The sequence below is a fragment of the Suricata suricatta genome, chromosome 2 (genome assembly GCF_006229205.1).
Source record: "Suricata suricatta isolate VVHF042 chromosome 2, meerkat_22Aug2017_6uvM2_HiC, whole genome shotgun sequence".
NCBI classification, from domain to species: Eukaryota; Metazoa; Chordata; class Mammalia; order Carnivora; family Herpestidae; genus Suricata; species Suricata suricatta.
In genome coordinates, this window is record NC_043701.1 from 147,015,771 (window position 1) to 147,029,416 (window position 13,646).

Consider the following 13,646-nt stretch of genomic DNA (forward strand, 5'->3'; position numbering starts at 1 on the left):
AGGACCTGAGGAACCAGCTCACAACAGCACCGTTCTCCCTTTGCCCTACACCTTTGGAGGCTGGGGCTGACTGGCCGCATGCTGGTGCGTTCCCTGTGACCTTCCAGCTCTGGGGTCAGATGGCCTCCCTTTCCCCCCTGAGGTTTCCTCGTTCTTTAAGATTTCTGACTTCTGACTGTCCAATGTTAATGTTTGCTCCTAGAAGTGCATCTGCTTTCCCATCCATCTTGTCTTGCCTCCTCCCAACTCCAAGCTTTTACTCGAAATTAAATCAAACTTTAAATCAATCTCCTCTCCCACGGCTGAGCTTCCCATTACTTATCCCCTTGGAAAAAACAAAACCAAACCCAGACTGTTCTCCAAGTGATTTTTAAATCACCTCTGCTAATGTCTGCGGGTGCCTCAGTCAACCAGGGGCGTAGATTTGAGACTCTGTCGCCCCAGGCTGCAGCTGTCACCTGCCACGCTTTCCCCCCTGAGGCTCCCAAGGCTCCCCACTTCCTTGCTCCTGCACACGGTGGTTTTCTAGACCACACTTAATGTCAGGGCAAGGGCCTCATCTCAATGATGATTCTGTCTCCAGCCTGTCCCCCTCCCAACCCCTGCCTGTCCTGTCACTGAAAGACTTCCCTCTCAGAGCTCTGAGGGCCAAGTCTGAGCCCCCAAACCTTCAGAGTCCCCCAACACTGTTGACAGAATAAGGACGCAGCCTCCCGCACGTGGCAGCCAAGCCCCTGCAGGTGCAGCTTCTGGTATCCTGTCTTCGGGTTGTGTCCCCACCAATGCGATGAGCCTCGCACCTGGACTTCAGAGACTGCGCTCCTTCTTGGGGTGAGCTGCTAGGCACCCCTCCTCCCACCCAGGCTCACTTTAAATGCATTTTCTGAGCATTTCCAATGTGCCCGGTCAGCTCTGCAGAGGGGGGCTGGGCTGGGCGGCTCTGTCTAGAAGTGGGAGCCCTTTGAACCCTCGGCTGATCCCCCTTCTGGTTCCTTGAAGAACCCTCCGGGGTTGTGTCCCTGTCCCTTTCTGGATTTAGTTTTTCTTTTCTTGTCTTAATCAAAAAATGTAAAATAGGGATATCAATGAGTACAGTCTCACTGTAAGAAATGAAAAGAATGCAGATAAATCCCGAGTGTTTTGGCCACCACCTCACTCTCCGTGCCCTCCCACAGCTTGTATTCTGAAAACTCCCCAGCTAAATTATTTCACTGTATTTCACCCACTGTTTGAGTTAAGGTTATGTCTCAACACAGTTGGACGAATCAAATCGTCCTGTAAGGCAGGGCGGGAGGCAGCAATCCCTTCCTCTTCCACGTTGTCCGAATCTCAATCACTGTTTCCAGCTCTTCCTGATGGGGCTTTTCTCTTTCATTTCTTATGTTCATTTCAAAATAGTATGCCTACATTGCTATGTCTCGAATTAAAATTCTAGGTATTATCTATAGAATTCCCAGCACAGAAGGCTGAGATTTTGCTTTATTCATGTCCCTGCCCCTAGATGGCTTCCTGCACCTCCACAGCGAGCTGGTTACAGAGACGCTCAGGGTTTTTATTCCATCCGAGATGGAATTTCACAGAAGCGTCTAAGGATCCTGTCTCCCTCTTTCTAGAACTCCTCCCATTCCAATGGTGGGCTACCTTTCCTCTTCTCCTCCGGGTTGTTCTTCTCTCTCTTCTTTCCGGGAGATTGTGTACATTTTCCCTCCAACTCTTCCCTTGGGGTTTTGTTTCTGATATTTTATTTCTGGATTCTGGGAAGTGGTTTGTTTGCTGACTGTCCATTTTAGTGGTCTGTCTCTGAGGATGTTCTGCACGGTTTTATATAAATGTCCCCCCACATGGTTTTTGTTTCCTCCAACTCCTTTTTTCCTTCCTTCCTTCCCTCTTCCCTCCTTTCTTTCCTTCTTTCCACCTTCCTTTCTTCTTTCCTCCTCTCCTTTTTCTTTCTTTCTTCCTTCCTTTCTTTCTTTCTTTCTTTCTTTCTTTCATTCTTTCTTTTCCTTCCTTCTTTTTTCTTAACCTTCCTTTCTTTCTTTTCCTTCCTTCCTTCCCCTTCCTTCCTTCCTTCCTTCCTGCTTTCCTTTCCTGTGTATGTGTCTGTCCTTCACATGCGATTCTTTCCTTAAATAGGTAGTGACCCAAATCTCTTCACCCCCGCTTAGGAATGGCTCTGTAAACAGTGGGCCAGAAGCTGTATGAGGGGCCATGAGGAACTGTCTACACGACAGGCCAATGGAGGAGATGGGCCGGGGCTGCCTCCCTGGGGAAGCACTGCTGTCGGTATATTTTGTGATTTTTTTCTTGGCCTGCCGGATTCCTCAGTGAAAGTTCTTCATTTCCTTCCCGAGGGCTGTTCCTGACTGCCGGGGCCTGGGAGCCACATGTGGGATGATGACTGGGGTGGGGGAGGCAAGTAACTGTAGCCCATCAACCCCTGCCTTGTGCTCCAGGGGGCCAGCGTCTTCAGCCTGGGGTGCCCCCCCCCCCGCCCATTCCTCCCAGAGAACCAACTCCACTTTACGCAGTCAGGCTTTACATGAGGTTGCTCAGGACATCTGTGACCTAGTTGCTTTCTAAGCTGACCTTCCACCAGTTCTTCTGTTTTTGGCTCCTCTCTTGCCCTCATTTCCAGAGATATCCGGTCTTGCCAATTCCTGAATCTTTGGTGGGAAATGAGGGGGCGCCGCTTTGCAAACCAGACAGACTTTTGTGCTGTCCTAGTGCTGGCTCGGACCTTACTCTCCTGGGTCTGCTGAATCAGCCACGCCTCGCCCATCTGTTTTCTGGCATCTGGGATGCTATGTGGCGGTGGTCTCCTCCGTCCCTTCCCGCAGGTATGTTCACACCTTCAAAAGTGCCCTTCAGTGGTGCCCACTGGAGTTGTGGGGGTTTTGAATCTAGTCATCCTTAACTAGAAGTCTGATTTAACTTTCGATCTTTTTATTGCTTTGGGAGGTATTATGAAGCATGTGCTTCATCTCCACATATATAGAACTTCTCTCTCTCTTGCATATACACCCTCACTATCGGTTTGTTCTCGCTTTATTTCTTCTGCCCCGCAGTCAATGAATGTGTCCCTGTAATTTCTCTTTTTGAAAAAAAAATTGGAGAACAACAAGTTTTGGTTTTCCTTGTTATGTATCCTTCATAGCTAGGTGATTACGAGCATGAAAGTTCACAGCTGCTCCATTTTCTCGGTATGTTGTTTATATTATTATGAAATATTTCCCTTTGTTCCCATCACCTTGAATTCTATTTATTTGATTTTGATGTTGCTAACTCTGCTCTCTTTCTGCTTGCACTTGCTGGCTTATCTTGTCTCCATTGTTTTGTTTTTCAACCTTTTTGGGTTTTGCTTTTTTTTAAAGCCAACCCTCCACTTTCTGTCATTTAAGAGGGTGACGAATCTGACCTAGTCACATTTGTTATGATGACTCTTCATCCCTAATCCTTGTCATCCTATTTGCTTATTTTTTATTTTCTGTTTACCCTTCCTTCTTATTTTTTTTCCTTCCCCCCATTTTCTTCCCATTGGTTGAATTGATCGCATTGAATTTGTTACATTTTTCCCATTGTACATTTTGGAAGTTATACTTGCCATTTTCTATTTTTATTTTACATTTCTTTGAACACTTATTCATTTTTGAGAGACAGAGAGGAATAGAGCATGAGCAAGGGAGTAGCAGAGAGCAAAGGAGACCCAGAATCCAAAGCAGGCTCCAGGCTCTGAGCTGTTAGCACAGAACCCAACGCGGGGCTTGATCTCACAAACTGTGAGATGATGACCTGAGCTGAAGTTGGACGCTTAACCGACAGAGCCACCCAGGTGCCCTGATCCTTGTCACTTTCTATCCTGTTCCTTTTCTATTTGAAACCAAAAGACTCAGACTTGGATGTTGGGTCACTAGACTAAAAGTGGGCCCTCCACCAGACCAGGCTGCTCAACAGAGAATGTGGCAAAAGGTTTCATGGCTTAAGAAACATTTCCAACAAGCTAAACCCACTCAGACGCAAAAACCTGGAATCTTCTATTAGTAACCGCAAGGTCCGTCTGCTGGAGAAACCATCGGAGGCACGTACTGGGAAAAGCGGTAGGGACGGGGCACACCTCCAGGTTCTGTCCTAAAGCCCTTCTGCCTCATCCTCCTACGTGAGCTCATACAGCCCCTTCTCCATCATCTTGGATTTCTCCGTCTCTAGTTCTTATGTTCTCCACTGACCTTCCTGCTAGAGAGAAGGCGAGAGGGGAAGTAACGGGGCTCTGAGAGAGAACGAGAATATGGGCCGAGAGTCATCCTCGTCACGCATTGTGTGCTCTGGGCAGCGTCAAGGGTAGCTGGACATCCCTCCTCTCGACAATTACATCTGCTAGACAGACGACAGGCTGTCTGTTAGGAGGGTGCTTACTGCCTGGGCACTTCTGTCACTGTAAACAGTGAGCAGGGCACATTTTTCCAGGAACCAGATATTGGGAATTAGCCCATTACATGTAGTTCATGCAATTAAGTGGAAATGCGTGGGCTATGTTGCCAGCAGGCGTGCAGGTTTGAGATCATACTGTATAAGCTAAATGAGTCAAACTTAACCAACAGTCTCCTTGAGACTGGGGACCTGTGTAACAGGGCTTGTGGGGGAAGGGAATTATGGGAAAGGATAGAGTCCCATGAGGATTTGGGAGACTCAGCCAGGTGCAGAGAGGCTAAAACAGGGGCCCTGGGCATGACGCGGGCATCTGTTGGGAGACACTGTCTCCTTGTAGAGACCCAAAGGCTCCCTGGCAACGAATGACCTGGTTTAGTTTGGATTGGGTCCCAGGCTCCTCTAGGCTGGGAATGTGGATGTGGACACCACCATTTTATTAGGTGTTCCCATTAGAAGCCACTGAAGTCTGGAAAATATAACACATGAGGGAGGAGAGTGTCTGGTTCAGGAAATCTGGGAGACATGGCTTCCTCATGGAGCGGCAGCTGATGGGAGATGGGATGAGGAGTATGTGGGGAAGCCCGTGGCAGAGGTCCACACATGGCCTGGGTCCTGAGTGTATTCCTTTAGTCCCCTGGGCTTGCCCAGCATCAACATGCAGTTCTCCCCGGAGATGGTGCCAGAGGCTGGGCCAGGAGGGGTGACAGGAGGGGCCACAAACAGGTCCCTAAGAGGCCAGAGACCCTGGAAACTTTCACAGTCATCAGAGTGACCTGATAGTCACGCATAAGAGTCACTAACAGTTCAGCCAGAAAAGTCAAGACATTGTTGAAGGGCCAAGGCCGGTCTGGAACACAAAAAGTAAAGGCCAGAAGGCAAATGGTGGTGGGCAAGCCAGAAGTGTATTGCCCAGTGTGGGGAGTGGGCTCAGCGGTGGGGCTGGGGAGGCGGGGAGCAAGGCGAAGAGAGGGCCGAGGAAGCATCACAGAGCCCCAGGTGGCGCTCATCTCACAAGCTGTGAGATCATGACCTGAGCCAAAGTCGGGCATTAAACTGACAGAGCCACCCAGGCGCCCCAGCATTTTAACTATTTAAAAAAATTTGTTTTTACATTTATTCATTTTTTAATGTTTTTTATTTATTTTTGAGAGACAGAGAGAGACAGCACGAGCAAGGGAGAGTCAGAGAGACAGGGAGACGCAGAATCCGAAGCAGGCTCCAGGCTCTGAGCTAGCTGTCAGCACAGAGCCTGACGCGGGGCTCAAACCCATGAACCATGAGATCATGACGTGAGGCGAAGTCAGACACCTAACTGACTGAGCCACGTAGGTGTCCCTACATTTATTCATTCTTGAGAGACAGAGCACAATTAGGGGAGGGGCAGAGAAAGAGAAAGACACAGAATCTGAAGCAGGATCCAGGCTCTGAGCTGTCAGCACAGAGCCCGATGCAGGGTTCGAACTACGAACCTCAAGATCATGACTAGGGTTCGAAATCACGAACCATGAGATCATGACCTGAGTCAAATCAGACACTTAACCAACTGAGCCACCCAGGTGCCCCTTAACCATTAACTATTGCCACTGAAGGCTCTGAGATGGGGCAGCTCTTTCCCACCTCTGTCCCCGTCCCCATTTTTTTAAAAACTTTTTTTAATGTTTTATTTACTTTTGATACAGAGAGAGACAGAACATGAGAGGGGGAGGGGCAGAGAGAGAAGGAGACACAGAACCAGAAGCAGGCTCCAGGCCCTGAGCTAGCTGTCAGCACAGAGCCCGATGCGGGGCTCGAACCCACGAATGTGAGATCTGACCTGAGCCGAAGTTGGAGGCTTAACCGACTGAGCCACCCAGGCGCCCCTTAACCATTTTTAAGTGTACAGTTACATGCACTAAGTACATTCACACTGCTGTGTGACATTTTTCAATTTTAACTTAGACATATCTTAGAGGGGAAAACGTGATACCATTGTCATGAACGGAACCCAGTACTACTTTCCACAAACAGAAGTTAACCATTAAACAGTGCAGTGAAGACAGAACGTGTGCACTATTGCCACTAAAGGCTCTGAGACGGGGCAGCTCTTTCCCACCTCTGTCCTGGTCCCCATTTTTTAAGGGAGGATCCCAAATGCTGGATATGGTGAAGCACATGCCTGTACCCAACTGATGCTTCCTCCTTGACAGACTCAGAAGAATTGAAAGAGGGGAGGGAAGGTCATCTCACAGTGATGCCCGTGTGATCCTGTACTGTGCCCAGGTCCCTCCGCCCACCTTGCCCATCACTGAGCATCCTCTCTGCACCCCCAGGCCCCACCTCCACACTGTGGGAACTGCTGAGACGTGCACCGACTCCCGCCCACCTGACCCCAGATTAAGTGGATCTTGTAGTACTGGTGGAAAATAGAAGAAGCCACAAAAGGCAGAGGCATTGGACACAGGGGTTCCACAGTGAGCAGATTTCAGTTTGGGGTTAGCAGAAGTAACAGGGTAGCAGAAGTAACAAGAATGCTACCAAGAGGCTGAAAGAAACGCAGGGAGGACTTGTTTCCTTAAGCTGTGTGGAGAGGCTGTCTATCCACATTACATGAACACATCTGCACTGCTGAAGCTGTGGCCCTAAAACAAGCTGTGATACCAGGAACACGGGGGCTGGGAGTAGCAATCGCTTTGGAAATCCTGGTGAAGTGGCACTGTGAGTGAAGTCAGTGGCTTGGGGGCTTGAGGAGTGGAGGTCCTGACAGGAGGATCTCCACCTTCTCCCCTCTCCTCGGCCTAATTAACCCTCCCTCGGACCCCGCCGTGATGCCCCAGGACACAAGACACGTGCTTCTCACCTGGGGCTTGGTCTCATCTTTGTCCTTGAAGTAGAAAAGCTGATTCCCACGCAGCACGAACCAGCGCTGCTGCCAGTTCTTCATGATGCTCCTCTGCTTCTTCAGCCAGCCCTCCTTCAGTATGGGGCCCAGCCTGTGGGGGCAGGGCGGCCGCCCAGGGCTCCGGCTCTGCTCCCCCATCACCAGGCTTTTGGAGCGAGCTGGAAGCCAGGAAAACACACAATGAGTATGAAGGAGGCATGCCTATTGTAAGTCCTTGCCCCATCCTGGCATCCCCACTGCCCTGTGATCAGGGCATGGAGCCTAGGCTAGCAGGGCATGATCATGCTTGGCATATCCCCCCCTGGGCACAAAGGGGCAACACCTCAGCAACAGCAGCCTAAGGTTATCCACTTGGGATAGACACAGCATGCTGGCTTAGTTAGTTTCTGCTATGTCTCTAGGTCCTTAGGTTCTTCATTTCCCCAAGTTTGGTTATCTATTCATGCATCTGTGCATGCGTCCACACATCCACCTACTCACTAATGTATACATGCATCCGTGTAGCCATGAATCCACCCTTCCATCCATTCATCCATCCATCCATCCATCCATCCATCCATCATCCATTGATCCTTCCTTCCTTCCGTCCTGTCCTTCCATCTATCCATCTATCCATCCATCTTTCCTTCTTCCTTCTTTCCTTCCTTCCATCCATCCATCATCTTTCTATTTGTTCAACAGTTAATCCATTTATTCATTCAGCAGCTATTTATTGAGTACCTATATGTGTCAGTTACTATTCTAGGTGCTGGGGATAAAGCAGTGAAATAAGGAACAGATAAAAATCTGGGTCTTCCTGAAGCTCACATTCCATCAGGGTTTCTGTTACCCAAGCCCCAAGGGAGCTGGCCCCATCAGCCCCCCCTCCCTGGTTTCTGCATGGCATCCCTTCTCTGGAGGCATCAGACTTGGACACCATTGCCTAGAAGCCCCCAAAGTCACCCTGCTGCTTCCCTGGGCTCATCCTGCCAGAGTGGGCCTGGGAAGTGGGGTCTTTGCTCCAACCGTTTGTCATAATTTGTTAATGGATCCCTGGAGGGCAAAGGGGCCATCTCTCCTACCTGAGAGTCCCTGAGTGCCCATGAGCCCTCTGCCCTGCAGGCTCCCTCTGCTCCCTCTGCACTTGACACTGCCTGACACTCTGCCAGGACTGGTACTGCCCTTCACAGTGATGGCTGGGTCCTTGTTCCCTACTAATCCTCTTCTATACCATCATCCCCCTCTTTCTCCTCTGTCTCAGGAGAATCACCTTTCCCCTCTCTGGCCAGTAGCAAGGATATTGCTGCAGTGGTTACCAGGAGGGGCCATCCTGGACTTTGGAAGGACAGTTCTTCTAAATGGAATCACACTTGTAACTCTTAAACCACAGATCCTAACTTCTGTTTGGAATGCATGTTCCCTGCAACCCATGGTCTGGCATTATATCTGAGTGTGTGTGTGTGTGTGTGTGTGTGTGTGTGTAAGCTCTTCCTGTTGCTCTAGTGACCACAGTTCCCTAAGCCTGGCCTACCCTCTGCCCATGCTGTCCCAATAACCTGAACCTTTCTTCCAGCCCTTTCTCTCAAGCCCTGGCATTGGCTGCTTGGTGAGCTCCTGCGCATCCTTCAAGATCCAACTCAGATCCTTCTTTCATAGAACCTTCTTTCTGAATCCTCTCCAGAGAGCCATTTACCCCTCTATTAGCACTCGTGACCCATGGCTGGTAATTATCTCTGGCTGCCTTTCTGCCCCACCATACTGAGGGGTGTGGAAGGATAGACAGGATGTCTTATCCAGTTCTACATGGTTCTTATCATGTGCTGTTCAGGGAATGGATGCAAGTCATACGTGTCAAATACTACAGGCTATTTAATTTATAATATTATGTGTCTTAACATAATATTAAATGTGACATGATGCTCAGCTGCTATCTGAGGAGACTGTATAGTCTGGTGGTCCCCAGATTCGCCTTGAGTGACATATGGCCTGGGAATAATCTCGAATCTACCACTGTGGGTCCTGCTCTAGAAGGGGCCAGCCCACTGACGGCAGGGGGATTAAGAAGACACACCACCCTCTCTGCCACCCTGAGCAGCTGTGATGGCTCAGACTATGGCAGTCCATGTCTTCTCCACCTTGATTCCCCGTTGCTGTCCCCTGATTGTGGTGAGGCCGGTGTTGAATGTTCCAGCCTTGTCTTGGCTGTGCCTTGTCCCAGAGAGCAAGCAAGCTGTTTCCAGCCTCGTCCCAATGCCCATAAAGGGGACTGGCGATTCCTGTGGAAGAGGGTCTTTCCCATTTGCTCTTGCACTTAGCGGCAGCTCTATACCTCTGCTCCCCACATTTCTGCGGGTCCTGGTCCCCATACATATTGATGTGTACTAGATTAAAGTCTATTTCCCTCCTTTATTTCTGTGGCTACTTACTATCCCCATGAGTTACCTAAAGACTCCCCCATTGCTGGATGTTTGGAGTCCTTCCAAGGTTACTTATTTCCTTAAACAGACAATGGGGTCTGGTTGAAGAAATACAGGGTTGGGTTCAGGTCACGGCCAGCTCTGCGAATTGTCTGCCTGAGTGTGCTGATTAGCAAGCTGGGTGCCCGTAGGATGGGGATACCTGACCCTGCAGGGCGGGGTGGAGGGGAAGAGGTGGCCAAGTCTGGCAGAGCGCTTGGCATGGACATGGTGCCCAGTAGCCGGTTACCATGACAGTGAGGATTCTGATAATGGAAACGATGCGGCAGCTCTCTCTATGCAGAGGTGTTTCCTGAAGATGGGTTCCTGGGACAAACTCACAGGGTGGAGGGCACAGACTTTTCTATGGCTTTTGGCTGGTGAGGTGCCATTACACACTTCCTTCTCAAAAATGATGTGTGGCTATTTGACACCACAAAACAATGCGAGTGTGCCACTAGCCTCATAACCACCAACATGAAATGTCATAATTTGAATATTCCTACTCCATAATTTAGTAGGTATTAAATGACACTGTTACTGACTTAGCTCACCCTGTCACTGGGTCATTTACCAGGGGAGCAGAGGCTCTTACTCTCTGTATAAAGCACCAGCCTGCTTGCTTCGCCCTCTTATCTGATTGCCCCTGGTGGGAAGAGCTCTTTGGAGGTGGCGGAGCAGCTGGGGTCCTCGTAGGTCTCCTGGTCACTTGGGCCTTCCTCCCCTCTTGAATGAGATTTAATATTTCCCTAGAAGTGTTCCCGCAGCCCTGGAAAGGCCGCCCTTCCATTTCCCGGTGCCCATAACACCAAGTCCCGGGTCTGTGCTGCGCTCTGTCTCTGCTCTGCAACCTTGACTCTTCTGCAGGAAGAGGCGGTGGGGCTGCCACTGGCCGGCAGGTGGGGGTTGTGCCCAACAGGACCCACAGCATCTGGAGGGACCTCTCTGCTCCGAGGGTTGTACCTGCTCCCACCCCAAGCTGTGGAGGGGCTGGAGCAGGGCTGGATTCGGCAGACACTTACTGATCCCTTTCCAGGGCCCAGGGCTGTCTGGGGCTCTAGGCACCTGGACAGCAGGGTTACCACAACCCCAGGATTCTGGTTTGTCTGACAGAGGACTGAGGGCGGAGAGGAGACAGGTGTGTTCCCCAGTTACAGACTTCTCTTCTCTGGGTCTGTTTCTTTGTCTCTAAAATTCCCCTAATGGGTTGAGAATTAATGGTAAAATTAAGTCAGCAGTGCCTAGGCTTTTGTTTTTTAATTACTTGAGATTTCTAAGATAAGTCTTAACAGAAACTGGGCCAATGTGTGAAGAATTTCTGGAGGGCATGGGTTGGCTCAGGCCTCCTCTATTTGCATATTCTTTTCTTCTTGGGGGAATCTGTAACGGTTATGTAGAACCTTCCACCCTTCTAAAGACCCTCTGAGGAATCTTGCTTTATGGAATGTTCTGGTGCCACATCCCTGGCTCTGTTCTTTGCCTTCTATTGCATGAGGGCCTAAAACTGTCTCATCTGATAAGATCATAGGACTGGTAGGACCCAGAATGCACTGCCCTTCCTTCCACACCCCCCATAGCATCCTGAGCAGGACCAGCACATAGAGGAGTTCAATAAAAATTCAGTGGTTCATCAGTGCACCTCAACCCTGAGGAGTGCTGGGGAGCCTTCAGCCGGGCACTGGGCCACATCTGTGAGGCACTGTCTGTCCGGCCATGTCTGCCCAGGAAGGCTGAGCTCTCAGAGCACGGGGCACTGGTGGGCAGCAGCTGCCCAGCATGCTTGTGCAATAAATCAATCAATCACTGTACTGTGAGTGACCTGCTGTTCCCCCAATGTAGAAAAACAAAGAAGAGGGGTTGTTTTCTGCCCTGATCCCCAGGCCCTGAGCACATCCCTCCCACAGGCTGCAGGCGTGGAGGGGACAGGGAGGGGGGAGGGGAGCCTTGCTCCCTGAGGCAAAGGCAAGGGGTCTCCACTGAGGCAGGAAGCTGCACTGGTCTCTGTCTGAGCAGATGCTGGCATCCCTGCCTTCACTGCCCAGTGAAAAACCAGCTTCTGCTGCCTCCGTTCACCAGGGAGGGCACGTTGCGCAGATGCCTCGGTGCCAAACCAGCCCAGGCTTTTCCTCAGCTGATCAGTCACAGAGATGCTGCTTCTTAAAAGGCCAACTGAGTATCTTGAAAGGAAAATAATCATTGTTATGATTTATTAATAACCACAGTTCCTGTCCTCAGCATTTCCTCGAATCAACTTCTTCAGTTCTGTGAATACATAGGTGAAGCTTTCAAGTCAAAGAGCCCTGACATTCTGAGGTTCCAGAACTGATGTGAGTTTCCAGAGAGGGCCCAGGGGCAGGCCGAGGGCAAGCTCATGACCCTGGGAGAGGGAGGGCGCCCTTCACTCACATCACAACCATTCATTCATTCACTCATTCATTCACCTATTCATTCGTTTATGCCTTCCAAATCTATGGAACTCCTCCAGGTGGAACTTCCTCAGCATAGAACCCTGAGATTTTGGTGTTTCCTGGGAGCCCCCATACACACTTGCAAACACACGCTCATGCATGCACACTCACATACATACACATTCACACACTCATGCACGTATACACTCTTACACATAGACACACACACTTGCAAACATACACATACTCATGCACCCAGAGTTCTCCAGGAGGGAGCTGGGTCCCCTACATCTTTATGGTCCTTAATCCCAGGGAGACGTCAGAACTCTGGGTGGAGGAAATGGAATTCAAGGGCCCAAAGGTTCATTCATAATTAGACAAGGCACAGTGCTGTACAGCATCAAGGGGTTGCTAGGGCAAAGTGAGAGGCGGGGCCAGCTGACCAGGCCTTTTGCCTACCCAGGAAATGGGGAGCTTTCATTTCTCAGAGTTGAAGAAATTCAATAAGTGAACAGGTAAATGCACAGAAGAGAACATACAAATACAATCAAGATGTGCAGGGATGCTGCATTTCAGTAGTAATCAGCTAACTGTGACTTATAGCCAGCAGATAATAGAGCACTGTGTACCCTTCAGGCAGGTACACTTTTAAAGTCTGGGAATGTCCTGTGTTGGTGACGTTGTGAGTAATTGTAAGCCACGACCTAGAGGGCAATTGGGCTGTATTTATTCAGATTAAAACCATACACAGTCTATAAGCCAGTAATCCCACCTCTTGTCTCTGTCCTACAAGAAAGAACCACGAGGGGCACCTGGGTGGTTCAGCTGGTTAGGTGTCTGACTTTGGCTCAGGTCATGATCTCATGGTTCATGGGTTTGAGCCCTGTGTCAGGCTCTGTGCTAACAGCTAGCTCAGAGCCTGGAGCCTGTCATCAGATTTTGTGTCTCCCTCTATATCTGACCCTCCCCTGCTCACACTGACTCTCTCTCTCTCTCAAAAATAAATACATTGAAGAAAGGAAGGAAGGAAGGAAGGAAGGAAGAAAAGAAAGAAAGAAAGAAAGAAAGAAAGAAAGAAAGAAAGAAAGAAAGAAAGAAAGAAAGAAAGGAAGGAAGGAAAAAAGAAAGAAAGGGAGGGAGGGAGGGAGGGAGGGAGGGAGGAAGGAAGGAAGGAAGGAAGGGAGGAAGGAAGGAAGGAAGGGAGAGAAAGAAACCACTAGTGCACAGGCAGGGGCACACAGGGATGCCCCTGTAGCCCTCTGTGTGATCCCTAAAAATGGGGAAAATCCAAGTGGCCAATGATCAGAAAATGGCCCAGTAAGCTGGGCTATATTCACATTGTAAGATGCTTTGCAGACATTAAAAGGAACAGGTGAATGTATGTGGGCTGACATGTTTAGCTTCCCCTTCTTATCAAACTCCTCAGAGAAGGTGTCTTCACTCCCTTTCCTCCAATACCTCTCCTAATGCCTTTTTTTTCACAGTAAAATATACATAACA

At 49.6% G+C, this 13,646-nt stretch overlaps 1 protein-coding gene across 7 annotated transcripts in view; it reads right to left on the reverse strand.

Annotated features, from left to right (window-relative positions):
- Window positions 1–13,646, reverse strand: part of ARHGAP22 (Rho GTPase activating protein 22) — a 168,064-nt gene that overhangs the window by 105,456 nt on the left and 48,962 nt on the right. For all 7 annotated transcript variants that reach the window (XM_029932092.1, XM_029932094.1, XM_029932093.1 and 4 more), the window contains one exon: window positions 7,262–7,461. In XM_029932092.1, the coding sequence (XP_029787952.1) occupies window positions 7,262–7,461 (200 nt within the window). The remainder of the gene's footprint in view (window positions 1–7,261; window positions 7,462–13,646) is intronic.